This window comes from Verticillium nonalfalfae (genome assembly GCF_003724135.2).
Source record: "Verticillium nonalfalfae strain VnAa140/NRRL 66861 chromosome Unknown scaffold_73, whole genome shotgun sequence".
Taxonomy (NCBI): domain Eukaryota; kingdom Fungi; phylum Ascomycota; class Sordariomycetes; order Glomerellales; family Plectosphaerellaceae; genus Verticillium; species Verticillium nonalfalfae.
This window is the reverse complement of record NW_021167298.1, coordinates 113,678-128,293: the sequence shown is the minus strand read 5'-3', so window position 1 is coordinate 128,293 and position 14,616 is coordinate 113,678. Positions and strand designations below refer to the sequence as shown.

Here is a 14,616-nt window from a genome sequence, read left to right as displayed (position 1 = left end):
TTGGGGGTCTGTGTCGTCGGTGGGGGTGGGTTCGTGATGATACTTGGGGACTGTTTATAGACTGCATGGCATCCACACTGTCGATAAGTTGATATATGAGGCCCTCGTTTTCAAAAAATGCGTTGTATCCCAAGCTCTCGGCGTTGCCTGTTTACCGTTGAGACCAAATCTCAAGCTTCGACAAACCTCGACCCGACGAAAGGCGGACGAACCTCTACCAACCGAGTGTATTGTTCTTCACGACATCTTCACACGCAGATCCCATCATGTCTGGTGTCAGCTACGACGCCGAGGGGCCCCCTTTTGGTCCCATCGTCAACGGCACGCAGATTGTCTTTTACCACTACCTTCCAAACCAAGCGGCAGGCTGGACTTTTGTTATCATATTCGGATTGGCTACGATTATTCACATATTCCTGCTGTTCAAGTTACGCGCGTGGCACTTTCTGCCGCTCATCCTGGGTACCATCGGTAGGAACTATTGTTGCGGCACTCGAACCCCGGCCCTGCTAACTGTGCGTGCCAGGCGAGGCGTTCGGCTACTATGGACGAGTGATGGCCCATCGCAGTCCGAATGTCGCTGGTCCATTCATTATCCAGAACCTCCTGATACTGGGCATGGCGCCGCTCATCGCCGCCACCGTGTACATGAGCCTCGGCCGAGCGATCAAAGCGCTTGACCTCCGCGAGCACCTTCCGATCAGTCCAAGGCTCACAACGGTGTTCTACATCATTGTGGACGTTGGGTGTTTTGTCACCCAAGTGTTCGGTTCAGTCATGCCGGCATCCGGTGACCCCGAGGGTATCGCGCTGGGCAGAAACCTCATCATCGGCGGGCTGATCGCGCAGCTCGTGGCACTGTCCCTCTTCACGTTTTCCAATTTCCACGCCCATCACCATGCTAGGAGACTGGCGATGGCAAAGGACGGGGGGTCGATTCCGCTGAACGGCGCGCGATACTTCGGGGTCAGCTACGCCGCAACTCTAGCCATGTTGACTCGGGCGTTGGTCAGGGGTGTCGAGTACTTGCAGGGCGGCGATGGCTTCGTCATGAGACATGAAGTCTTCCTGTATCTGTTTGACGCCGTTCCCATCACCTTGATTCTGGCTCTTTACATGTTTATTCACCCGGGACGACTAGTAAGAGAGGCCGGAAAGAAGAATTGGGGCATGGAGTTGCTGGAGTCGAGGCGCTGATGCGTTGGCACCGATATGTCTCGAGTTACATGTATGGGGGGGGGGGGTTTGGAGGCACGAACGACGTCGGGTACGTGCAGACGTCGATTGATGACCGACCCCTGGACGGTGGCGTTTTCGTTTGCCAGGTTTTAATTGAGAGTGGCATTCGGCACATGAACCATCCGGTAGTCGTATTAGGATGACTAAGTCATGTCTTCCTGCTTTTGTTCTTATCTGTTCTTTTGGCTTTGCCCGTGCATGCATTCACATTGGTACCTAGGCAATGTAGCACCTAAAAGCAGGTAAGGTAGGTAGGTGCCTAGGCACTTAGCAAGCTTAGGTGAGGTGAGGAGGCATCTCAGAGTGAGGGTCGACGCACCAACCCCATCAGGCTCCACGGCGCTACTATTTGCCGCTCTGGTGGTGCTGGTAGCACACCCAGACACCTTGTTACACACCTTGACGCGCACACACATGCACACATTCGCTCCGCCTCGCTCCGCCGACTCTGTCTGCTTTGCCATGTTTGCCCACTTTTCTGCCTGGAGGGATATGTAGGTCGGGTTTCCAATACCGGTTCCCCCCGCCACCAGAACAAGGACCCTGACTCCCCGAGATCTGTCAGATTTCCCTTCCGCTGATCGGCCGACTAGGTACCATGACAGACCTCGTACGCACATACAGTACACGATAAGATCCTTCTCGCAACCCTCGCCCCTGCCCCGGCGAGGTGGGTGGTGCCCGGTGCCCGATCTCTCGTCGCCATTTTCTTCTTCTCAGGTCGAGCAGACTGCTAGGGGGCGATCGGGCGACAGCATCGCCCAACGAAGTCCACGTGTGACCCACGATCCAGACCCTTCTCCAACGCGTTGGCTGCCGTCATCAGCCGACGTACGCACTTGTCTCCGGCCAAGCGGTCCCTCATCCCGTAGTCGGGGTCAGGAGACGACCCAGTCACGGCGCAGCTTGGCTCAGTTGAGCTGAAGCATAGTTCTCTGGCGATGCGAGACGTTCGACTTTTCTAGGACCGGGATCCAATGGAAGCGATGGAGAAGGGGTCCCTTTCAGCGGCCGCCTCACTCTCTGTGTGGGACCCCCTCTGTGCTGCCATGTAAAACAGGGCCGCCAGAATTGCTTTGCCTCGCCTTCCCTTGCATCGCGCCGAGGCGCCCATTCAACAAACTCGCCTCACCACCTCAGTCAGCAGAGATGTGTTTCTTTTCCAGCCATTGGGGTCGATGCTTGTCCGAGTGGAGTGGGCATCAAGGCATGGCCACATGCAGATGCAGGTTGGGTAGGCAATGTAGGTAGGTAAGGTAGTTGGGCATGTCCATCGTGTCGTAACGCTTCATGCCTAACCCAGCTTCCTGTCACCGCTTTTCTCCCTGCCAGGTACTTCCCTGCCCCGAATCATCCCAGCCGCTACATCATGTCTACCCCCAAACCCCTCGGGCAACAATAACACCACCCTCTCCCTCCGCCTGCCGTCGGACCAGCCTCTGTCTGCGGTCGAGCGGTCATCGTCACGGCCCAACGGTGCCCTACGGCATGAGCATCCTCCGTCTTGCCTGTTGAGCCCTCCCCCAATCACGAATCCAACCCAATCCAGTCCACCCCCCCTTAAGACCATATTGTCGTCTGGGGTACTCCCTGACGGAAGCACAGCTGTCGTTCAACCTGTCGTCACTTTTGCTTCATGGGTCAAGTTGCAACCTCACCACGGTAGACGCCGATCCTCCCTTGCCCACAACGTGCCTCACTCATACCACAACCCCCCTCGAAAGTCACCAGCGCCAACCGAACCGAAAGGAGGAAACCCAGAGAAGCCTCAAGACCCAATCTTCCAGTGCTAGTCACCTCCCCCTGGCAGTCACGTATCTTCTAGACCATGCGGCAAGTCTACGCTTGAAACCACAGGCGTCCCGTCATGTTGGTGACTGGGCGATCGCGAATTCTGACCATCCTAGCCACGCGCTTCACGCCCGGTCCTTGTTCTTTTCGCCGCTCACCCTCGAACGGGGCATCCATCAGACTATCACTGCTTTCTCGACCAGGATCAACCTTTCTCTCTTCCCTTGACCCCGGGTCCCACTCAGAAACCATTCCAAGCAAACATAAAATGCCTTCGATCCGATATCTCTAGCCGCCGTTCTCGACCACGCTCATCCTTTAACCCTCGTCCGCCCTGGGAACCGTGTATTTGATCTCTTTTTGGTTTGCGCCAGCAAGACAAAACACCGCACTAATACTCTAGTGTTTGCCGTCATACCTCCCCCCACGCAGACACACTAGAAGGACCCCTTCAGTTGCTTTCTCGTGGAGACAGGTCCTTTTTTCTTACCTCTTGGGACCGATCACCTGCCACTTCACCTCTAACCACACCGCCTTGCACCAACCAGGTGCTTTCCCAGGAGCCCTTACCAAGACGAGGTCTTCTTTACCGTGGATTCCCTTGTGTGTCTGTGGAAGCCTTGCCTCAGGATTACCAGGAATACTTGGACCCAGAAGAAAGAGACTATTTCCAGGACACTGTCGGACTCCAGGCTGCCTAGCTTGTCCAGTTGAGCGGAGCCCCTGCTCTTATTTCATGTAGTCTTCCCACGCCAGGCTCTCAGGATTGTTTTTTTCTCTCACAGCGCTATTTGCTTCTATCACTTCAGACCAAGGAAACAGACATGAGCCAACCGGACATTGCCTACAGAAACACCATCATGTCCAACGGACCCTGGAATCCTTCACGGAGGTATGGACCTCCCTTGGCTGCGAAATGGCACATGCAACGCGGCCTGCGACTGACACCTTCAAAGCTCGATGTACAGTGATGCCTTCCAAAATGGAGGTTTTGATAACAATTTCTATCGAACAACAAGGTATGGACAAGCATACTGCGCCAGACGCGAAGCCTGTTTCTTCTCCCTGCATTCTAATGCGTATTTCCTCAGTGTTTCACAATATTCTCCCGCCGTCAGTTCATACAACCTGCCGTTAGGAACCAACGGCCATCATGCGGCAGCCACATCGTACTCCACGCGGCCGTTGTCCGGGTCGCACGGCACCAGTGGTGCAGCTGCATACGGGTCGTATAAGAGTACGACTTCGCAAGCCTGGGACTCTCAGGGAAGATACTCGCCCACGGACTCCGTCGACGACATCATTGCTTCCCCCAACCTTTCAGATTACTCTTTAGAGAACGGGACTGAGCCGACGTCATCAGGCAAGAACAAGTCTGGAGGGAAGACTCGTCCACAGCGTCGACCCTCAAACCGCGATGAATTTGATGGTCCACACCAGTTTCTCGCTCGCCCTCCACAAGACTATGTCGCGCAACAAGAGCGCGAGCTCCCTCATCTACCCACGAACCTCCTTGTGCAGGAGCAAGATTCGGTCCTATCGCAAGTCAACGATCGACTATCACAATGTGCTTTCGATTTTGTCGCCAAATATCAGTTCCCCATCCCTCTCACCCAGGACATGCGACCTGTTGAGCGGCCACAGGACCGTGAGTGGACTGAGTGGGTATATCTTCTCAAGCGACTGGCGACGAAGCGTCGTATCCCCGCACGGGTTCTGTACAACGGCCAGATCAAGCAATTTGTCACCATTTTGGAGAACTCGCTCGAAATGCGACATGCTGCGAAACACCAGAGCCGGCCTCTGAAGGACGATCGCAACATCCTGCAGCTCATCTCGGCGGGGATTCAGGTGGCCAAAATTCTGAAAGACGCGAGCGCGATGAAATATCTCGACCAGTTATACGTTCAAACGGAGAAGCAAATCCAAGATCGGGCTGCGGCGGCGCGGTTCCGGGTTTGAGGTCTTCCCCCCTGTTGTGCTTCTTTCAGTACTGGTGTTCGTTTTTCTGGGGCTTCTTATTTTCATCCTCTATGTTTTGCTTTGCGCCCGTCGCTCTCATGGTCGAGCAACGACCCAGAGGGTGTCTCCATGTTCCAGTTCCAGTTCGGAGAAGGCTGTGTCCCATCCTTACAAGTGTCGGAGCGGTGGGCCGAACTACCTTGACGACATGTTTACACGCTACTACCCCGCCGATGTTGCGGGAGGGAGGATGGAGTTTAGCAGCAGGCCTAAAGACCGGGTTGCCCGGTCATGCCCTGTTTGATGACGCGAAGCACCGGGTCTCTATCTCATCAACCCCCCCCACCCCGGTCCAGGATACCACAGATAGGACTGACGAACTCATGTACCTCATGAATTGACAATGACCATTTGAACAACTCAAAGTTGACAGAGTCACGTACTTGACTTGCCTGTGTGTGACGGTGTACTGTCGTGCTGTGTGTCTATTTGGGGTTCTTTGTCATGGGGTTGCTGGGCTGGGTCAAGCCAAATCGCGCTTTTTGCATTCCGAGTGCCGGCTGCAAGTACCAACCTGGATCGCGAGCCTCCCAGAGGTACGGTTGGGCGAGTCATCCTGAACAAGCAGGAATAGAATGTTGTCCTGTCGTTGGTTCTTCATGAGAGGTGAGTCGATCGTGAGATTGGTTGGCCCTGTTGCCGGCCAATTGCAGCGTAGCACATTCCGAATCAGGTCGTCGAGCTCGGTGTCCAAAACAGGACTAGTGAAGGTCGCCAACGGGGTCTCTGGAGCAAACCGAAGCGGGAGCTGATTTGGCAGTTGACGGTGTTTAATCAAGCTTGCATCAGGGTGGGACAGGCAGGAGCGGTACGAGCTGCCGACTGTTGGTCTGGGCAGGACCAACCCCAGGGTCTTCGGCACCTCTGAGAGGGAGCGTCTCTCTTCTGCTTCTCGTCCCGTCACAACCCCGGCGCTGACGAGAGCACCATGGCTTGAGACATCTCGAAAAGGACTTTTCGCGGAGCCGATTTGTGAGATATAAAAGCCAAACAAACATGCTCTGGTAGCGGCCCATTCACGACGAACAAAAGATCGCCAGCATTGACCCTGAACGGCGGCGACACGCCAAGGTGAGGTGGGCGCGATTGACGAAAACGCCTCGCGGGAGAGACCCGACCGCCAGCCAGGTCTGGGACGACAACGCCGTCTTCATCAACCACGACCGACGAACGGCTCAGTGTATCATCCAAACGAGTTTCCCCGGTTCGTGACATCATAGTCGGCATTTGTATGAATAGAAAGGCAACCAAACCATCGGCGGACACCAACACGAGCCCGCTGGAGTTCCAAGCTCCTCCGATCGATCTTCGCCGCCATCAGCAGCAGCCCACGATCATGTCGTCCCTCAGCGTGTCCCCGCAGGTCTTCCACTCCCATGAATTCGACTCGGCAGGCGAAACGGAAGACTCGTGGCAATACCTGGACTCACAGTACGCCAGTGGCTGCTCTAACCCAAGCTCACTCTACTTTCTCAACAGTCCCGGCGGCAGCCTCCAGAGCTTCATTCATGTCCCCAGCCGCCCCCCGTCCGCTTCCGCTCCTGGCTCCGGTGCCGGGTCGCCTATGGCCAGCCGGCTTTCGCCACCCTACCATGTTCATCCTCCTCCGAGTGCGGGCTCGTTCCGGGGTCAAGCAGAGACCCCACCGATATCGTATAATCTCCATCCTGGCGATGGTGCTGCTGCCTACGCCTTCCCCGCAGACACTGCCACAGCGCCGCCGATGCCCATGTCGACGGCTCCAGCGGTCACGGTGAACGGAGATGTCGGCATGACAATGGCCCTTGACTATATGCCAGTCATGCCTGCCGATCAGATGGCGACTCTTCTTCACTCTGGGTTCTTCAGCGCCATGCAGCAGGAGCAGTTTGACATGGCTAGCTTCCCTTTGCAATTCCACCCCTACCCCATCGCGGCAGACTTGTCGTACCAGGCAGCACAACAATCACCAATACACCAACCGCAGGATCAACAGCACATTCAACAACCGGACAGCTCGCCGTCAACCCAGGATCCGACCCTCAACTTTCAACAGGGCTTCCATCCCGGTGATCATCCCGTACGGCCAGCATGGACGCCCAGCGAGTCACAACAACAGAAGACGCAGGAGACCTCTTTGGCCAAGGCGCCCGGTGCATCCACTACCCGCCGTTTCGTCATCCACGAGAGCCACTACTCCAAAGACCCTAGTCTTCCACGGCCATCTCCCAGCTCCAGTGCCCCATCGGTTGTTGCCCGCCGCGATCATAATCGCTCAAACGCAGCCTCCAGCCGGAAGGCCAAACCAATGGGAGTGCAAAAATCCAAGAAGGATGTTGACAAGACATCCTTCTTCGTCTTCACCGCTGAGCAAGTCAATATTGCTACTGCTGCTGGCCGCTCAAACTGCTTCGATGGAGGCATACACACTACGCAGCGGGGCCGCAAGGGCCCCCTTGCCACATCTACGAAGGAAGCCGCACTCAAAGTCCGTATAAAGGGTGCTTGCTTCTGCTGTAAGAGCCGGAAGGTCAAGTGTGATGCAGATGGCGACTGTAGGAATTGCAGGAAACTCAGGACCGGCACTCCGCAGCTTGTCTGCTGGCGTTTTCCCGAGTTTATCCCCGTACTCTTTCCCGAGTTCATGCGAACCCATCTTCGAAGGGACGAGATGGCCGAGTTCATAAGAGAGCATGTGGGCATGTCGTCTCGCTCGTCAGAATCGTATCAAATTGAGCTACACTCTGGCGATCGCTTCCAAACAACCCTGGTGCTCAAGGCACTAACCTTCCAGCCAAGGGACGACGACGCCCATCACGGCTGGCATTCGAAGATCAACAAGGATGAGGTCCAGCTGCACAAGCAGGACTCAGTGCCACTGCTGTTGGATCTGGAGACCGACTCACAGAAGGAGGCCGTCAAAAGGAAGATCAGTACTTACATTTCGTCTTTATCAACAGAGAAACATTATGCCAAGCAAATTACAGAGGAGCTGGGTGATATAGCTCTTCCCGGAAAAATACTCAACTTGGTTCAAGGTTATGCCAGGAAAACAGACGTAAGACCGCCACGGCCCCGCCTCGGGAATTCTTACAATGCTGACGGCGACAGTCCAAAATGGTCAAGAAGGCGCTTTCCATATGCACGGCGCATTATGTCTTGATGCACCAGCTGCTCTTCCGCAACAAGGACGCCCTTCGCTGCTCCACGCTCAGTATGCCCGATGGTGAGCATCCAACCGCGGTTGTCCTTAACCGACAGCTCAAGGCCCTCATCGATGAACAACTCGCGCGTGAAGTGTCCGACTTGTTCCGCATATTCAACACGTCGTTGAAGCCGAGATCAAAACTTGAGTGGACGCCTTGCCTGGCTGCTTTCCTGGTGGTCTGTCTCTTTATGGAGGACATGGAGCGTGCGACCGACATGTTTGTCCTCTCGAAGAACGAGATAAGCATACGAGCTGGCAAGCAACGGCTCTATACGCGCAGGCAGGTGCTCGAGGTCAACGAGCAGGTCGAGAAGATGCCCTTTCAGCAGTTCATGTGGCAATTTCACCACATTTATCAAACGCATAGCAAAGAACATGGTTCAAAAGCATTCAACCCGCTACTAGATGACGCTTCGTTGGCGACGGCTGCCACCGACGGCGGCGTGGCTGCGGCCGAATTGATTGGGGGGTTACGAGGTTTGGTAGGACCGGATTGTGAGTATTCAGGATGAACCATTTCGGCGAGCTACCCAACTAATCATCTCTGTAGGGAACGAACTTCACGACCTGGTCAAGGACCCGATATTGCCAATGTCAGAGACGGAGGAGCATCCGTGGCCAAGAAATGTTGCTGTCAACTACTGTGGACGGCTGGCGGCGAGGTTCCTGATGTCCTTCAAAAGCGAAGAGCACATATTTGGTGGTATGCCGAAGCAGGGCTGTGTGCCATTACCGAGTGCGGCTGTGCGAGAATGGGTGAACAGCCAGCAGCGGGACATGATGGATCTCAGTGCAGCGTAACGCGATCAGGGTGACAGTATGGTGCAGACAGGATTTTCATGACTCTCCTCCGATGTAGATCTCTTAGCATAGCGCAGCGGCCTGTTTTCAAAATGGTATGGCGGGATCAAGGCACTTTGGATGCGCCGAAGGATGTTCGTCCGATTTTAGTCCTACTGCCACACAGTTTCTCTATGGCAGTAGGGTGGAGCGGACAGGTTGTCTAGACCTTGAGTTTGTTCTCCCACATACGAACGAATAAAATAAGTTGACACTCCTGCGTACTAAGAGCGCGGGGTGTAGGCAAGTCGTGGGTTGGCCGTAGCCGGGGGTGTATAGTCAAGTGGCACGGAGGCGCGCCATTAGGCGTTCTCTTTTCCAGTCGACGGATGGGCACGGTAGTTTCTTCAAGAGACCAATAGACCAGAATTCGTGCTGCCGAGCCAGCCTTTGAACGTCGCGGTCGCTTCGGATCGGGTTGAGTTAAGTCGTGCCGGGCCCTCAGACATAGTCTGACGAGACCGCCAGCCTCGCAAAGACTGTGTATTGATACGACACCAAGATGTGTAGATTGGTCCAGGGCTCAAGTACAAGACCGCGAGCCAGCAGTAGCATCGGTCTATTCAATGTAGGCTTGGAACGGTCGAAATTTGGTTGGAATCGGAAAGTCGGAAGAATCTGGTGTAGAGGGAGAGGTGTGTGTCGGTAGAGATGCGAGAAATTTCGACTTTTGAACAGACGCCAATTCCAAAAAGACGCTAGTCCAAGTATAGTCGAATATTATGTCAGCAGGTCATGTGTGCGCTCCACTTCAGGGCAGGCAGCAGGCAGGGCGTGCTCATCTGCCTTATCCGCCTCGTCTGGCGCCGCGTCTTGCACTTCTTCTCCTTCTCCCTCTCATACACTTTTCGCACTATAATCAACCGGTCCCATTTCGCCTACCTTGTCATCGGTCAAACTATGTGCTAGAACGGCATGGGTCATTCACTGCCTTTCTCCTCGGATTTGCGACGTCTTTGTGCGGCCGGTCTTCCCGAGACCAGTAGTGGTTCCCGACATGATATTTCTGCTTTTTTTTGCTACTGTTTTGCTCTAGCGCCAGGTCCTGTCGCTCGTCTGAGCCTCTTCTCCCCATGTACGACACCTCGCACCATGTTTATTTCGTCATGTCTTGCCTGGAGACGATCGCGTTGAGTCATCCACACATTCAATTCAGCCTTACACATGTCTCTTAGCAGTTTCCCCTGCAGTATCAGGTCGTGTCAGGGCGGGCCTAGATTGCGAGACCCCGCGATGTTCACATACCGCAATCCCCATCATCGTTTCTCACTGGTCCCAAGCGGGATGCTGTGGTTGGCGAAGGAGCGAATTTTCGCATCGCATCGCTCGGCCTACCCATGCCTTCGGTGTCCCATTTCGTCCTTGTCTTCCAGGCTTCTACCTCAAGCTGCGCTCCCCGGTGTGTCAGTTCGAGACTCGAGGCCATCGAGGCCCTCGAGGACGAGTCCGAGAAGACGGGGCTGGTTTCTGGCGGCCCCATTCTCCAGGCAGACGTCCCCATGTCTATGGCCACTGCGCCCTGCCCCCTGCCACTCTGCCTCCCCTCGGTGTTCTTCTTCGGTGTCATGAAGTCCCCTGCGATATCTCGTCCCAATCAGGGCGGTGCCGGTGGCGCGTGCCGGGCTTCCATTTGCCCTCCACAGTATACCTGTCCAGGTACCTCTGCTCCCACCGCACAGCGCTAGTACACGGGGCAAGGGTTGTTCAACTTGGCGGGCTCGGCGATGTATCTCGGCCAGATCAAGGATGCCTGAGTCGAGGCCGGACAAGACCTTGCATTCGACTCACTGATGCACTGGAGTACTTCCCCACGCCCTCGACTCGACAAGCGGCCCTTCTCACCTTGACGCAAGCGAACCCTGCGAGACACTCTCGCATGGAGCCAATCGAGCGCAGTCGACTGTCTCCGTTCCTCGACGACTACCATATACGTGCCTTACCGAAAAATGGGGCCTCACCAGGCTGCCGCCTGCCATTGTACCGTCGTCTGGGTATTGTCATTGGTTTTGGTCTTGCGTCGGCATTTTGAATTCCACCTGATGGGCAGAGGCTAGAGTCGGTCCAGGGTCCAAGGCGGAGCTTCATCGCCTCGCTGCCTTGAAGGCATTTTGCATGGCACTTTCGGTACCTGGAAAGGGTTGTATCATGGTAGGTGCCAGAGACAGTATGATGTATCTACGATTGCCTCTCTCTCTCTATATATATCTAGGAGCTCTGCTCGTAATGTCTATTTCGATCCTCGCACTACTCACCTCATCCTCGCCTTGATCCTCACCAACCTACATAAAGTCTTCATTCACCCTTCGCAGTCTTGTCCATACTCAGCCAACGTCTACATGCCTTGCTGCGCTTCCATCCGAACCACTTCATTGTCCACCAACTCCAACACAATGACCACTTACAACGCCATCGTCGTCCGCTGCCGTACGGCCCTCTGCTCTGCCCCCCAGCCCGGCGACCCAAGTACGTTGCCCACAAGCCCCTTCACACGACGCCAGCTAACCGTTGTGCTAGCCATTGGCTGAAGATGCTCATCTCGATAAGCGAGAGGCTCTTGAGATCTACAAACCATGAGATATGCAGCAACACCAAACAAAAAGAAAAACGCCACAGTACTCCCCCCGGCACGTTCCTGGGGGGGGGCTAGAATGGGACCATCACCACTTAGAAGGCATGACTACACGGTCGATCACCACACAGTATACAGAACAGAAGCTCGTCGAGGAGCGCTGGCAGAAGTCGCAGGAGACATGGGGCCAGCGCGCGCACACGCACACACGAGACGCAGTCACGAGGACAGAATGACGAGAAGGAACACGGGAAATCCAGCAGAAGGGTGGCAGAGCGGGACTGAGACCTCGGAATGGGTTTAAACATGGCAGTCGGATACACGAGGAACGGCCATGTTCGGATACAATTACGATATGAGACGATACTATGCGCACGTGGGGAACTCCAAATATACGATATGACTCTTAAGCCCTTTCCCGCCTTTTTTCTTTTCTTTTCTTTTTCTCCCCCGGTTTCGCCCCTGCTCCAGTGAAGATGTGTGTCGTGGTCGATAGGTTCTGGCGTGCTTTGCTTCAAGCCTTGGTTCGCAAAGAAGCAAATCGCGGTCGGAAGTGACATAGCCACAGTCATGTGATTGTGACATGCATTTTTCTCTTGTGTTACCTTTTCTGGGGAATTTCGTTTTCAGCCTTATTGGCAATTCTTCTGGTTGGAAATACGATCAGGTCGGTCTTCATTGGTCTGTGGCTGCTGCTACGGTGGTCGTGGTGGTGTGTACCGTACCGAAAACCTACCAGAGATCGAACTGTACCCATGGCAAGGAAGTGTAGAGGAGGGGTGGTTGAGCGAAGGGGGTCCGGGGAGAAGGAGGGGGCCGGTTTGGTTTGGTTTGGATGTCCTGCAGGGGGTGGGGTGCGGTCCACTCTAGGCAAACAGACGTCACCTCAGTCAAGACGCCTAGGCGCCACTGACTGCCTAGGCGCGCCTGTCAACATGGGATGAAGTGTAGGAACGCTGGTGTGCAGTCATACGAGATCTTTTTTTAAGTTTTGGCATCGACGATTATTAGAATCGGAAGCGAGCTGTCGAACCACCCCCTCTCAATGACGGCGACTTGACGGCCGAGACATCGTTGCCATGGCGGGGTCAAGGGCATCCTCGTTCCTTTCGGACCTTTCTGAGAAGTCCTCGCCAGACTCGTTCGCCACAGCTGTCCAGACACCAGGCGGTGTCACAAAAAACGAAGACAAGACGCCCAGCATACACAACGATGATGGTGCTGCTGTCCATTCAACACCTGTGTATCACGAGGCGGCACCCCTCCGTCGTGAGCTGGAGGCGCAATGCAAGATCCTGCTCGAGGAACAACTCTGTACCTCCCTTCTCCCCCCCCCACGCCTCACCCACGCCTCTCGGACTTGAGACGTACTGACGCAGATTTCCAAGACACGAAAGCTATTTTCATGCTCAGCCAGATGCTCATCTCGGGCCATGCGCGCAAGGACGGTCTGCCGAAGCCAGCGACCGTCGCTCCCGCTGGCCAGCTGGCTCTCCTGTCCACCCTTACTGTGCACCCCCACCGCACGACGCGGCTCAAGGAGGATGACGATGGCGTCGTAGTCGGCGAAACCTGGACGTATCTGAATGGTGTGCTCGCCATCGCAGGGCCGCTGAACGCCGATTTCAAGACGGCATTTGCATTTCGTGGGCCGTATCGGCCCCATCGTCGGCATGCCGCTGCTGGCGATGACGACGACGACGGTATTGACGAGGAAAAGATTTACAACAAGTATGCCAACGAGGAAAGCCTCTTCCACTTGGCTGAAGATTTCTGGCACGTCGTCGGCTGGGGGTTCCTCTGCAGCAGCCTGCATGGGCATCGATGGCCATATTGGAAGGTTTGGCTGGAGTTCATGGTGGAGGCGCTCGAGGCGGATTGGTCGCAGCGGGCATTCCTCGATGCGGATGAACCGGTGCAGTCTGATGACAAGCCTTGCACCAAGCATCGTGAGGAGTCTCTGTTTATGATGTACACCAACCATATGCGGTCCGGCCGCGCACGGATGAGCCGCACGATGAAGGCTATCTTGGCGGACGGCCAGCAGGTATCGCGACGACTGTTCCAGGAGATATTCCGCAACGAATCTAAGCAGCGTACGCAGGGAGATAGGCAGGAAGCCCAAAAGATCCCTACCGCCGTTGATGTGGAACAGGGCGAGTACGGGGGCTACATGGATGTTACGGATTCCGAAGACGACCTCGACCTCGACGCCGCCAGCCGTTCGCCATGGTCGACCCCGCGAAGCCCTCACCAACCCATCCACGAGGACACTCCTGACGGCATGATGGAGGCAGCTCCCCTGCGCATTCGCATCTTCGCCCTCGTGGCGGGAGCCGCTTTTGCGCTTCCCACAGCGCTGGCTGACTTTCAAGACGTTTTCGTCGAGTTCGTCCGGCAACTGAAGGACCTGCCACCGCCGAAGTTCCAGCTCTATCTGTCGTCGCTACTTGATGTTGCTACAGCGAACGGGGCAGACGGTTCCGTCGCGATCGAAGTTCTGGGATTCCTTCTTGACAGCCTGCTGCCACCAAAGTACGAAGATCCAGCTGACTACAACGACGAAGCAAAGGGGGGCTTTTTCGTGATCACGGCGGAAACGCTAACACGAAGCTTCCTGCCATGGCCGGCAAACACCGACGATCTGGATGACAACGTGAAGCTGGCGTTGGTGCTAGAAGCTGCGTTGCTGATCATCCCGGCGGACGACCCCGATACACAGAGAGGGGCGCTACGGGCGGCAGCGGCCAAGGGAATCGAGGCCAGGAGGGAGAGGACGAAGAAATCGCAGGGCAGAGGTTCCCGCGGAGCGAGGAAGAAGGCGAACGCGCCGAGTGGGAGAGATCTGTACCTCAGGGAAATGATGGACCTGACAGGGGAGAGGATACTTGCGTACATCGACGGCATGGAGGGTGTGGATGCTTGATGACTCAAATGTGAGGCCTCAATGCTGAAGCTCCAATGAATG

General features: G+C 55.5%; 4 protein-coding genes across 4 annotated transcripts; all 4 read left to right on the top strand.

Moving 5' to 3' along the window:
- Nucleotides 1-266: 266 nt before the first annotated feature.
- On the top strand, nt 267-1,197 carry D7B24_008349 (uncharacterized protein; the record flags this gene model as incomplete). Its single annotated transcript, XM_028642437.1, has 2 exons — nt 267-471; nt 527-1,197. 2 exons carry the CDS (start codon nt 267-269, stop codon nt 1,195-1,197), a joined length of 876 nt encoding a protein of 291 aa, XP_028493798.1.
- Nucleotides 1,198-3,854: 2,657 nt separating this feature from the next.
- D7B24_008348 (uncharacterized protein) lies at nt 3,855-4,992 on the top strand (the record flags this gene model as incomplete). Its single annotated transcript, XM_028642436.1, has 3 exons — nt 3,855-3,922; nt 3,987-4,049; nt 4,122-4,992. 3 exons carry the CDS (start codon nt 3,855-3,857, stop codon nt 4,990-4,992), a joined length of 1,002 nt encoding a protein of 333 aa, XP_028493797.1.
- Nucleotides 4,993-6,283: 1,291 nt separating this feature from the next.
- Nucleotides 6,284-9,040, top strand: D7B24_008347 (uncharacterized protein; the record flags this gene model as incomplete). The annotated part of the gene is made up of 3 exons (XM_028642435.1): nt 6,284-8,089; nt 8,143-8,734; nt 8,790-9,040. The coding sequence occupies 3 exons, from the start codon at nt 6,284-6,286 to the stop codon at nt 9,038-9,040; spliced, it is 2,649 nt and encodes an 882-aa protein (XP_028493796.1).
- Nucleotides 9,041-12,727: 3,687 nt separating this feature from the next.
- On the top strand, nt 12,728-14,574 carry D7B24_008346 (uncharacterized protein; the record flags this gene model as incomplete). The annotated part of the gene is made up of 2 exons (XM_028642434.1): nt 12,728-12,962; nt 13,037-14,574. 2 exons carry the CDS (start codon nt 12,728-12,730, stop codon nt 14,572-14,574), a joined length of 1,773 nt encoding a protein of 590 aa, XP_028493795.1.
- Nucleotides 14,575-14,616: the final 42 nt, after the last annotated feature.